Genomic DNA, 13,009 nt, shown 5'->3' with positions numbered 1-13,009 from the left:
GCGCTTACCAAATTACAAAATGGCCTGTGCCTTCTTCGGTGCTCTTTCTCCAGCCTTTGTCCATTGTTTTGACTGCCATTTTGATTTTGCGTCAGATGATGCATTGAGGTTTCATCAGGAGTCACAGATTAGTGATAAATGTCTTGTGGGTTGTGACTAAAGATCACCAGACAATGTGTTGAAATATTGTGCAAGACACACTTTTGGTCAATTGTGAGAAACCATGGCACCCACCTTGCAAACAGCTTCTTCATAGCAAATTCTCTGTGCGAGATATTATGCAGTTGCTCAGTTGAGATACCTACAGTCTCAACAATCTCAAAAATTTTTATTCAATGGTTTTGCATTACCATATCATGGATTGTGTCACTGGTTTTCATCGTTGTGACCTCAGTTGGATGGCCAGAGCATGCTTCATTTTTGGTGTTTGTCTGACCACATATAAGTTCATTAATACAGAAGTAAATGGTCTTCAATGATGGTGCAGAGTCCACTTGACCTTCATCCGACTCAGTTTAATTTGTGTAGCAATCTAATTCTTCAAATGAAAATGTTTAACAACAGCATTAAAATTTGGTTTTCTCCGTTCTCAATTGCAGCCAGTATACTGACCACTTCAGATGGCTGTCAATGATGAATTATTTGCTATACATTGTTGAAATTATTTTATGATCATTGGAATAATCAAGAATGCCCACTGTGGAGCTGCAACAAAAATGTTCCATTCTTTTGTGGAAGTATACTAGGCTTGTGTGAATTTTAAAATTTTCCCAGCGAATTGACTGTTCAAACAAATTTCGGGCTTGCAGCCGGTTGTCGTTCAATACTTCGCACGATATTTCAACTGGGCACCTGCCAGTCATCTTCAGGTGAGCCGTCGCAGACTGGCGATAACGTCCTCCGCTCCGCAATATATAGCGTACTGTAACTAATCTGCACATGCATCGAAAACTTGATAGTTGAACCAACACTGCCCGCCTGACGTAGTGGTATTGAAAGCTGACAAAGGTAATGCAACTGTTTTGTTACCTCATGGTGTGTATAAAGATAAGATGTATGGTCTGCTAAGTGACTCTACCTATAGGAGGATTGATTACGATCCTACAGGACGTGTGCAATGAAAAACTTCAGCACTATTAAATTCCTCCTCCTTACCGAAAGAGACCATCAAGAGGTTAAAACCACATGGTTGTGTACCTCCAAGACTGTATGGCCTTCCAAAGATTCATAAAGAGGGTCTTCCTCTGCGTCCAATAGTGAGCAACATTGGAGCTCCTACATATGATTTAGCTAAACATCTCGCTTCCTTACTGAGACCTTTCGTAGGCAAGTGCTCACATCACATACGAAACTCAGCTGATTTTATCAATAGACTGGGGGCTCTTCGTCTTAGCAGTGTAGACCTTCTAATAAGTTATGATGTGGTCTCACTTTTTACAAAAGTTCCTCTTGCAGATTCTTTGACACTGATTGGTAACATGTTTCCTGTTGATATCACTGCTTTGTTCAGGCACGCACTTTCCTCAACTTATTTTATCTTTAATCAAGAATATTTTGAACAGACTGACGGTGTCGCCATGGGTAGCCCCCTGTCTCCTTTGGTTGCCACCCTTTTTATGGAGGATTTTGAAGAGAGAGCGGTTGAATCAGCTGCCCTGAAGCCAACAGTTTTTTGGTGGTATGTGGATGACACTTTCATAGTGTGGCCTCATGGACAAGATAAATTAATGGAATTTCTACATCACCTCAACTCCATTCATAGCAACATCCTGTTCACCATGGAAATAGAGGAAGATGGTTGTTTGCCTTTCTTGGATGTCCTGGTTTGAAGGAAGAACGATGGTTCTCTAGGGTATTCAGTTTACTGGAGACCCACTCTTACTGATTTTTACCTGCAAGCATCGAGTTGCCATCACCCATTGCAAACCATGAATTTGCTTAAAACACTTGTTCATGGAGCTCATACTGTCTCAGATCTAGATAGCTTATCTCAAGAACTCGCCCATCTAAGGACAGTATTCAGTGAAAGTGGGTATTCCATCCGGCAGATTAACAGGGCACTAACAGTTAAAACTAAGAAACAGGAAGTGAATAAAGAGGAGAACATGCCGGAACAATCTTTAGCTTTTCTTCCTTTTGTTGGCAACACTTCATTTAAAATAGCAAGAATCCTCCGAAAATTTTAGGTAAAAGTGGTTTTCCGCTCATCATCGAAGATTGTGGACCTTGTGGGATCAGTTAAGGACAATCTGTTACTACAAAAGGCCGGAATTTACAAGATACCGTGCCAATGTGGTATGGCTTACATAGGTCAAACCACACGCACCGTGAAAGAACGCTGCACTGAACATCAACGTTACAACCGCCTTTTGCAGCCAAGCAAGTCCGCTATTGCTGAACATTGTATTTCTACTGGACATTCAATGGAGTACGAGAAAACAATGATTTTGTCCACAGCAACGTCTTTCTGGGACTCCATTATTACAGAATCCGTAGAAATATGACTGGCGGAAAATCTGTTAAACCATGACAGCAGCTACCAGCTGGACAGTGCATGGAATCCCATCGTCTCCACGATTTGCTCAAATTGAAGACAACAGAGTGCGTCGACGGCCGTGGCAAACAGCAACGCAGAGGGTGACTGAGTTCCGCTATTCCACCAGCGAGGGTGTTGCCGGCGGGCAGTGTTGGTTCAACTATCAAGTTTTCGATGCATGCACAGATTAGTTACAGTACGCTATATATTGCGGAGTGGAGGACGTTATCGCCAGTCTGCGACGGCTCACCTGAAGATGACTGGCAGGTGCCCAGTTGAAATATCGTGCGAAGTATTGAACGACGACCGGCTGCAAGCCCGAAATTTGTTTGAATATACTAGACTTATCAACCAACCACCATGTACCACGGTACTCATTTAGATTCTGAACTCCTTTTTGTTCCCTTTTATTAAAGAAGTTGGTGTAGTCCTTTTAAGTTCTCTTTATTAAAGTCCACAGATTGTGGTCTTGTGGCCGTGTTCTTGACTCCCAAGCACAGGCTCTCATGTTCGATTCCCGGCAGGGTCAGGGATTTTCACCTGCCTCAAGATGACTGGGTGTTTGTGTTTTCCTCATCATTTCATCCTCATTCATGACAGTGGTGAAACTGCACTGAGCAAAGGCTTGGAATTTGTACGGGTGCTGATAACCGGGCAGTTGAGCACCTCACAAACCAAACATCATCATCATCATCCTCCCTCTACACAGGGTTCTTGTGACAGACGTACCGAAAAACAGTGCTTTCTGTAGCCTTTATTTTTCCCTTCTTTCTTCAGCTACATTTCTCTAATACTGGATTATTGTCAGTCCTTTTGCTTGGCCAGTAGCAGCTTTATATGAGAAGTTAATATTCCTCTCACCATCTTGTACTTGTTTTTAATTTTCTAGTAATTCTTTTCCTGTATGCTGTAGAAACTTAGAATTCTAAGCAATTATAATCATGATAAATACTGATAAATTTTTGAAGACTGATTGCACTTGAGTGTCTTCTTCTTAAATTTTGTCTGTTTATGACACAGCTCTGATTTCCTGTACACATACTTTTTTCACTCTTGAGATTGCAGCTAGATAAAATAGTCCACAAAATCTTCATTCATCTCAGTTACTCTCTCTTATCTGTTAATGTATGAGAACTGTGCATTTTTTCATCTCTCCTACTACTACACCCAATTCTTCAGATTCACGTGCAAATACTTTTTCTTTCTTCTGCTCAAGTTAGCTTGTGATGTAGGCATCTAAAAAATGGAACTGTCCTGATCTTCAGCTTTTTAGCTACTCATTAAAAGGAATTAAGAATGACCTTAGAACCTAGTTGGAAATTGATGTTGATGTTACCATGAGTACTAAATTTCACCTGGAAGAATTCAAGAATCAGCAACAAAGCTACCTTTAAATCCTGAGTAAGCCTCTAGCAAACACACTAAGTGTATATTGGAGTACCTTTCCACCATGTGTGTTGTTTCATCGAGCATCTCAGTTATCTTCCTGTTATGGCAGTCCACAATAGCTATAGGATGTCGGCCTAAACATAAACATTTGTGACACTTGCAACTAAGAATTTATTTTCAAAAATTTTTTGACAAAACCTTTATATCTCTCTCCATAGAAAAGAGAAACATTGTATGGTCTACTGAAAAAGAGGAACTTTCAATACCTACCAGGTAGTAGGAATACAGAGAATGTATTGACAGAAATGATGTAATTGATGTGGCAGTCCTTTGTTAAATTGAGAAATAATGTTTAAAATGTAGTATACTACATTTCCACTCACATTTCTAATAAACTGTCACAAAATTATATTCTAATATCTTTTGCAGTGTTTTCCTACCACTGAGAAAGCACAATGAGCATCACAACACCGTGGTAATCATTCGTGCTGCAGTTCACAACCCAGCAAAGCATCGCCAGGATGATGTGTTCAAGACAGGGATGATGGTTCTTGACCGTGCTTTAGAGATGGATGAGACCATTTCTGTGTATGGTGTTATTGCCATCATAGATCTAGCTGGAATTGGTGTTGGCCATGCCAGACAACTAACTATAAAGATCATACGAAATGCTGTTCATGCATGGCAGGTTAGTAATCTTTGTTGCTTTTACTGTAGACTTAGTTGTGTTCTGTGCGTGATTCTTATGCAAAGTGTGTTAGCTTGAATAAAAATTACACGTTACTAGTTGCTATAAAATGCCACTAAATACTGGAACATGTGCAGCATGTGTTACAATGTTCACAAAATACGGTGACTTCAGAATACACACTGGATGAAGTAAGCCACTGGACTCACACTCAGAGTGTTGATGACTCACACACCCATTCATGTATTCAGATTAAAGTTTTTGTTTATTTACCCAAATCTCTCAAAATTCCTACCAGGGTGGTTCCTTTGAAACGGTCATGACTAGTTTGCTTCCCCATTCTTTTCCAGTGCTAGCTTGTGCTATCTCCAATAACTTTATCATTGGTAGGTATTAAACGTTAATCTTCCTTGCTTCCTTTCCAGAATTCATGTCTACATAAAATAAATAAAACGAGAATCTATAATTGGACACTGGAATGTCAAATTTAACCACATTTATTCTGTTAGTTTCATTATATACTGATTTTTGTGAAATATCAAACAGTGGAAAATTCTGGATGGAATGTAACAGTATTACGAGAAGGAAAGTTGCTACTCACCATATAGTGGAGATGCTGAGTCCCAGATAGGCACAACAAAAAGACTCTCACAATTATAGTTTTCGGACATTAAGGCCTTTGTCAACAACAGACGCACACACACTCATGCAAACACAACTCACACACATGAATGCAGCTCAGGCAACTGAAACCACACTGGCAGTGTGAGTTACGTTTGCGTGAGTGTGTGTGCATGTGCGTGTGTGTGTCTATTGTTGGCGAAGGTCTTAATGGCCGAAAGCCATAATTGTGAGAGTCTTTTTGTTGTGCCTACCTGCGACTCGGCATCTCCACTATATGATGAGTAGCAACTTTCCTTCTCATAATATTGTTTTTGTGAAATATGTCTGACATAGAGATGCTCTTGAAGAATGATTTATTTATGAGTCTATACAGTATTTGTATAGATGAGATCGCTGTGACACAAGTTGCACCTGTTAAATAAGGAAGACTTATGTCCTAATTTCATTTTGTAATGTTAAGTAGATACTGAAGTCCACAAATGAGGTATGAATATAAGAAAAGATGCAAGAGACAGGGCATTGATTAAGGTATTTCTACTAGGATGTAATTTTTCAGATTATTCCATCTGAAACTTCTAGATTTTGCTATGTTTTCCCCCAAGTGATTCATAATGTTTTAATGTTTCCTCTTATAAAATGAATGAAAAGATATGATTAAGAAAAGGAGGCTTTTAATTTTATTCTTCATATCTTAAACTCTCATTGTTTTTATCTTATGAGTATTATTATAGCTTAGAGTTCACTTATGCAGGCATGATAGCAAAGTCTGGAACCTACCAAAGCAGGCCACTCATGTGTCATCATATTTGGACTCCCATCATAAAGGAGATGTCAGAAATTAGAATAAACTGTGACAATTTTAACCAAGATCACAGGTACACACTTTACATGACCATGAGGGAGTATTTGGAGACTAAGCAGATGCTGCAGGGAGGCTATAGCAACAGTTTCAGAAATGATGCTGGCCTCTTGCACCAACTAGTGTCATTTTGTCTTGTCATAGGCTGTAACTGCTAGGGTTCCCAACTCTTTTCTCCCTGTGCCATATGTCACTGCAGTCCTCTCAGGGAGCACCCAGATGCTGCTATCATATCTACATAAGTGGAACAACATGCCAGCCCCAGCAGTCAATGGTTTTTTACTCCACAGCACCACATAAGACTCAGACTACACATTAGCAACTGGTATTAACTTTATATTTTAGAACAGAGACATGCAGTTTAATTAATATTAAACTTGTTCCTGCTTCTGCCCCTCACTAAATGCAGCTGTGATTATTTTTTAAGTCATCTACAATGCAACACCCCATTTCTACTAATCAGTTTGATCTAGGTGGTACAAAACAGCTGACATCTGCCCTTTGGCATGTACATTTAAAGCCTTGCATTCAGTACACCATATTGGCATTTATAAACCATGCTTTTTCCTTAAAATTTTCTACCAAAAAATTAGGTTTCAGTTTATCTTTAGGACCCTACAAATACCAATTTATTTTATATAATAGAAACTTCAGCTGTAGTGGTTGTTTCTTAGCTGGAAATGGAGCGACAATATTGTTAGTTGTTGGGGGTCAGTAGTTGTATAGAATATGACAATGTAGTCATCCCTGAAGTTTGAAGTTTCATTTAGCTAGTGACTGCCATCCAGCTCCCACTTCCATTATTTTACACGACAGGGCAGTGCAGTTTTCCTCTAACTAAAGAGTAAAATTTTTTCTTCACCATTGAGTAATAACATCAATAAAAAATCATCATGAACTCAGAATTTGATGCAGTTATGACATAAATTTCAAACACAATGTTATCCGTTATGTGAAGAGTAGTGTACATTTAATAAAAAAAACTCAACACAAAGTGTGGATTAGACGACTCGAATGTGCATTGTTGGTTCACAGTAGAGAACAAACCACAAACAGTTGTTTCATCAAGTAAATCCTGCAGAAGGTCAAAAGCTAGGAAATGTTCTTAACTTGAAATTAGGGTTCTTTTCTCTGTACAATATAACAGGAAAGATGAGATACTTATTTTTCAACAAATAATCCAGTTAAAGAACTGGAAATTGTGAAGACCTTAAACATAGCACAGATAGATTTCTGTGGGAGTACTGGTTAATGCCCCAGGTTTATGCATAAAGTAACTTCTCTCTTTGACTAAGTACTTCACTGGCACATAGATTGCAACAAGATTTTATTGAGAAACTTGTCAATGTAGTGAGGCACGTAAGCCAATGTGGCCATGGCTGTCTTACCCTCTGGCCCAGATCAGTAATGCGTACACAATGTCCATATTTTGGAAAATGACAAGCAATTTGACAGTGAACTATAAAAGTGTAAAAAATATCTCATTAAGAACAACTGGAAATTTAAAACAAAGAAATACTGTGATGTTAGCAGTTCCTGTAGAGGGACAAAATATGCCCCCTTTGTTATTCCTATGTACAAAACTTCACCCACATGAAAAATGCCTAAGGAATATTTGTCCACTGCCAAAATAAAAGCTAGATGATTACAGAATTAATGATGAACTGACCAGTTACTGTTAGGAATCAAAGACCTAGTGTGCTGCTCAGTAAAAAAGCCATGCTAATGTTGGATGGCTTTAAAGTTCATACCATACCTGAAGTAAAGAATAAAGGCACTGTAATGAAGACAGACCTAATCCATATGCCCAGAGGCATGACTTCAAAACTGCAAGTGCTTGGTGTCACCATCAACAAAACATTTATTGCTCTAACTGGCCTTTAGAATGGAGTCATGCACTCAGCCAATTTTTTAAAAAATCATGAGTGGAGTCTCTCTCCTTGGTGCCCCAATATCTCTAGATTCTGTCATTGAAGGGTTCATGATGTGCTTTGTGTCTAATTTTGTGGATAGTAGTGATGATAACATACTTTGGGAAGAGAGTGACAAAAATACTGCCTGTAATGAACCTACAGGCTGCTTCCATCATTTCAGCCATAAATATACAGAGACACACACAAACTCAAGTTAACAAACTTCCACATGTCATGCTGTCTATTTGCTTATGCCATAGACTAATCAGACTATGAAAAGGAAGTAAACAGTATAATGTATGGAAGTTTGAGTTGGCTCGGGAAGCATGCATGCATAGCCTAAGTGGTTAAGGTGACCGCTTGCAATAAGCAGGAAATCTGGGCTCAAGTCCCAGTCTGGCACAAACTTTGATGTCACATATAGGTAGTATAGCTACACCCATACAGCTGATGCTAAAACAGTTTGCAATTCATCGAATATACAATATTTCAAAAAATAATGAGGCAAACATGGCTAGTCTGTGAAAAAATAATATATGTGTTCTCAATCCCTGTCTGACTTTGACACTTTCCAGACGCCCCTCAAGCCCCCTGTGGTAGAGCAGGGCTCCTGGGATATGTGTGTATTTACATCATCCCCTTTGACCTACCATTGTATAGATTACTGACTTCTTCGGCACTTCTTGCTGGCTCATTTGCTGAGTCGAGGGTGATGCTGCTGTTGCCTGATCAGTATCTGTATCCAATTTAATCAAAGTCACTGGTGTAGTATCCAAGCTCTCTTCTTGTTGTGCAGTTATGTCTGGAGGTAGCAAATATGCCAGATATACCTGCACCCACATACCGTCATAGATTTGTCATTGTGCATTATCTGCACTTTGTGTTTCTTGAAAGGTCCAGAGTGTGGTGGTTTCAGTAGTGAGCGTACCACATCTGTTCTTAAAATCATGTGTGAGCATGTTTTAAGGGCCTTGTTGATGAACATTCTCTGTGCTTCATGATGGGGCACTGATGAAAGGTGCAGCTTAGTTACTTGGAGATTGATCTGTTGCATCATATAAGGTAGCTCTGGTTCCATTTGCATCAGTTTCACTGAAGGAAAAAAAAACTCAAGACAACAGGTGAAATGTATCTCCATAAACAGTTTCTGTTGTACATGTTCCAATGTCTGGTTTAAAGGCTGTGAGAAGCCCTGGAAAAACCAGTGATAGCATGGCTGACCAGCTGTTGTTATGACGCAGAAGCACTGCTTTCAATGTTCTATGCCAATGTTCTACAATCCCACTGCTTGCAGGATGGTTCCTGGCACATGACTGTGCTTGAACCTGCACAATCTAGACACTTCCGAGGAACATTGTCCCTCAGATTGTCTCCACCAATCTATGCTGGCACAAGGCAGACAGCCAAAACAGGAAATCAACATTATAAGAAGGCCCTTGCTGTCATTTCTGCTGATATATGACTGGTTTGTGTTCCCTGTGCCCAATGAGTATATCTGTCTACAGCTGTAAATATTTAATGATGGAGAGAATGGACAAGGTCTATGTGAAAGTGAGAGAAACAACTTGTTGCTTTAGAAAATTATCCCATTGGCTTATGTACATGTTTGTCAGCTTTGCATTGTTAACATGCCACACTAAAAAAGGTCCTTTGCGTCTAGCAACCACACTTGTTGAGCTAAAAAAAAGCTGATGAACCATCTTGCAAATATTGTTGCACCTGTTTGTCTGTAACTAGTGCTGCCCTAAGTTGATCATAATTTCTTGCAAAAGAAAATGCACCAACTCAAGACAGAAAAAAAAAATCAGCTGCTATATCTTCTGCCCTTCTTATGCATCATAGGTCTGTTATGGATTACTCATTGAATTTTAGCTGATGGAACTCCCAAGGTGTGCAACCTTCATTGATCTTGTGAAAAGTGAAAGCGATTGGCTTATGGTCTGTGTATATTGTGAATAGTCTAGCTTCAGTACAAGAGTGAAAGTGTAGTACAGATTTATAAAGGGCCAGCAGCTTTTGATCGTATGCACTCTCATTATTTTGTGCCTCCATCAGCTTCTGGGAGAAAACCTCAACACATTGGTGGAGAGCTGCCCTGATAGCCTGTTGGCTGGCATCCACAACTGTTGCTAATGGTATATTATGGTCCAGGTGGGATAAGAGGATTTCTTGTTGCAAACTACCCATTATATTTTCAAAGGCATGCTGCATTATGGGTGTCAGTGGCAGGGGATGCAGCCAGTGTGTCTGTCAGTGATGCCTTGCATCTCTGCTGCTCTGGGCAGGTGATGTTCATAAAAGTTGATGATCACCAGAAATCTTCTTAACTGTTGGTAATCCATAGGCTTCGAATGTTCTTTATGTCCTCTGCCTTCTTTTTGAGAGGACAAATACAGTGTGCTGAGACTGTGTGATCAAGAAAAGTCATCTGTTTTTGACACAGAACTCATTTTACCTCATTGGTCACCAGACCAATATTAATGTATCCTGTTGAACACTGCCTTAAGGTATTCCTCATGTAATTTGGCTGTCTTTAAAAATATCAATATTGTTGAAGTAGGCAAAGCACAGCTGTAAGACTCATACTACTTCATGTACAAACCTCTTCTGTGACTGTGCTGCATTCTTTTAACCAATTATCACACATATGTATTCAAAGAGAACAAAAGGCATTATCACAGCTGTCTTGGGAATGCTGTCTTCTGCAACTGGCATATGGTTATAAGTGTTTGTGCAGTCAACAATGCTGAAGACTGTAGCTCCAGCTCAAATGTTCATGAAATCCCTTAGGTTAGTAATGGGATAGCAATCAAGTATCGTTTGTGGATTTAGACAGTGGCTTCCAGGTGCCATTTTTCTTTGTAACTAGGAGTAACACTGATGCCCATGGGCAGTCAGAGCCTTGCATGATGCCCGCTTGTAACATCTCATTAAAATTCACTTTCGCTGCTGAGAAACAGTTGGATGCTGTGGTTGGTGACAGATTGGTTGGCCGTATGTCATCTTAATCTCATTCATCATAGTATGCAATACTTTCTTTAATTGATCAACAGTCTTTTTTCTAGCTTGTGGACTAATCAAACTATTGGTTTGAGGCAATGACATTATTAGCACCACTTTCCACCTTAATTTGTGCAATACTTAGCTTTATTTCCAATTCTTGGTCTTGTATGAAGTCTGCACCAAATATCGGTTCACTGACATCTGCGAGTGTGAACCCTAATTTGAACTTCTACTGAAGCCTAGGTTCACTGTTGCTTCACATTCATCATACATTGTCATGGGTGAGTTGTTAGCTGCTGTATGGTAGAGAGTTGCATCTGCCGCTGTGGTCGTACTTTGTATGAACGGCAGCGCACTTCCATCCAAGCCCAAATCAATAAGGTAGTGCTGATCAGCCTTCCTGTCTTTCACATGAGAATGGTGCAAAATGTGAGCAGATACACTTGCTGGACATGGTCAGTTTATTGCATAAAACTGGTCCAATGGTCCATCCCCCTTTGCTGAGTGGTCAGCATGTCTGACTGCTGTGCAGTGGGTCTAGGTTCGATTCCCAGCTGAGTTGGAGATTTTCTCCGTTTTGGGAGTGGGTGTAATGCAATCCTCCTCATAATTTCATCATTATCAACATGTAAGTCACCCATTGTGATGTCAAATGAAAAGACCAGCAACTAGTCGGCTTAAGTTCCCCAGGTGGGGAATCATCTGGTGTGCTGGATTTTGGCTACTTGTGATTGTCACTGCAGGTATCTACAGAAGGAGGGGCAACGCCTTCATTTACACTTTGGTGCTCTTTTGGAACTGTGTAATATGCTGCACCTACTGGGAATGAGCAGGAAGGTCTGCATCTCATAGCCTGATCACCTAAACGCCTGCAGCACCAACACTCCTGGTGATTTTGTCGTCCTTGCACCATCTGGCTGTCTGTTTGATTCTGCTGGCTGGCTGGATGCCCCTCTTCTTTATCTCTCCTTGTGCATGTCTGCTTATTGGTTAGCGCCAACAGTTGCTTCTGAATTGCATCCATCTGGTATATCCGACTTTGAAGCTGCTCGTTGATGTAAACCTGTTGTTCATGCCATATAGCTGCAGTCTTTCCAATGTGGATGTCACTAGATACCATGTCACTGCCGAGGTACTCGCCTGGCCCACTATAGTGTGCACCTTGTCTGCTACTGCAAGCACAGAGTTAACACACCCTTTCTACATGTCACCATCACTGTTTCCACTGAAAGTGATAGTTGTGTTAGTGTAGTGTTTCACCTAACATAGCTTCCTCAGATGTCAGCATAATTCTGATGGAATTCTGTCATCAATTTACTTGAATTGAAACACTTGTTGCAATGTTTAATCCAATGATTTACATACACAATAGCCTTCAAGTGGAGATCCATGTGATGCCATTTTGACTGCTTGGGCATCCAAGCTGTTAACCTTCGCAGCAAACTTTGTATAATTGCTAGTAATGCTCTTTGGGTAAATACCAAATCTAGGCTTCTCCAGAAGGAACTTCAATATTTGTGTTTTCAACTTCAGAGACAAAATGAAATTAGGTGCAGCGGGCAAACTGTCATATTCAACACTTATTGGTATATAGTCATGTTGTCACATCCTGCAGCTCAATTTTACACATCCCTAATCTGCTTGTGTAGGTCCTCTTCTAGGTGCAAAAGCTGTCCTTCTATCTGGGTTCCCTTAATATCACAACATGAAGTAAAGTTTCCTGTACATTGCTCGAGGCCAGTTCTTTATCTTTTAATTTTGAGATCAGCTATTTACAGGCAGCTTCCATCGTTTCAGCCAAAAACATACAGAAATGGAGATCAAGTTGACAAGATTATTCACTTGATTAGCCAGCAGGGAGCTTAACAACAAAAGTAAACCAAGAACTGTGAAACTAGAACTAAGAGTAAATAAGACAAAGCTGACCTGTTGGCTAAAGAATAATGTATGCATTCTCAATCACTGTCTGATTTTGTTGTTTCCCCCAAACAAATGCC

At 40.0% G+C, this 13,009-nt stretch overlaps 1 protein-coding gene across 1 annotated transcript in view; it reads left to right on the top strand.

Moving 5' to 3' along the window:
- LOC124801317 (retinol-binding protein pinta) overlaps nt 1-13,009 on the top strand; it is a 61,564-nt gene that overhangs the window by 15,905 nt on the left and 32,650 nt on the right. Inside the window, exon 4 of the mRNA XM_047263064.1 lies at nt 4,355-4,613. Within this exon, the coding sequence (XP_047119020.1) occupies nt 4,355-4,613 (259 nt within the window). The remainder of the gene's footprint in view (nt 1-4,354; nt 4,614-13,009) is intronic.

This window comes from Schistocerca piceifrons, chromosome 1 (assembly GCF_021461385.2).
Source record: "Schistocerca piceifrons isolate TAMUIC-IGC-003096 chromosome 1, iqSchPice1.1, whole genome shotgun sequence".
In the NCBI taxonomy this organism is placed as follows: Eukaryota; Metazoa; Arthropoda; class Insecta; order Orthoptera; family Acrididae; genus Schistocerca; species Schistocerca piceifrons.
The sequence above is the reverse complement of the archived record's forward strand: the minus strand, read 5'-3'. Positions and strand labels throughout refer to the sequence as shown.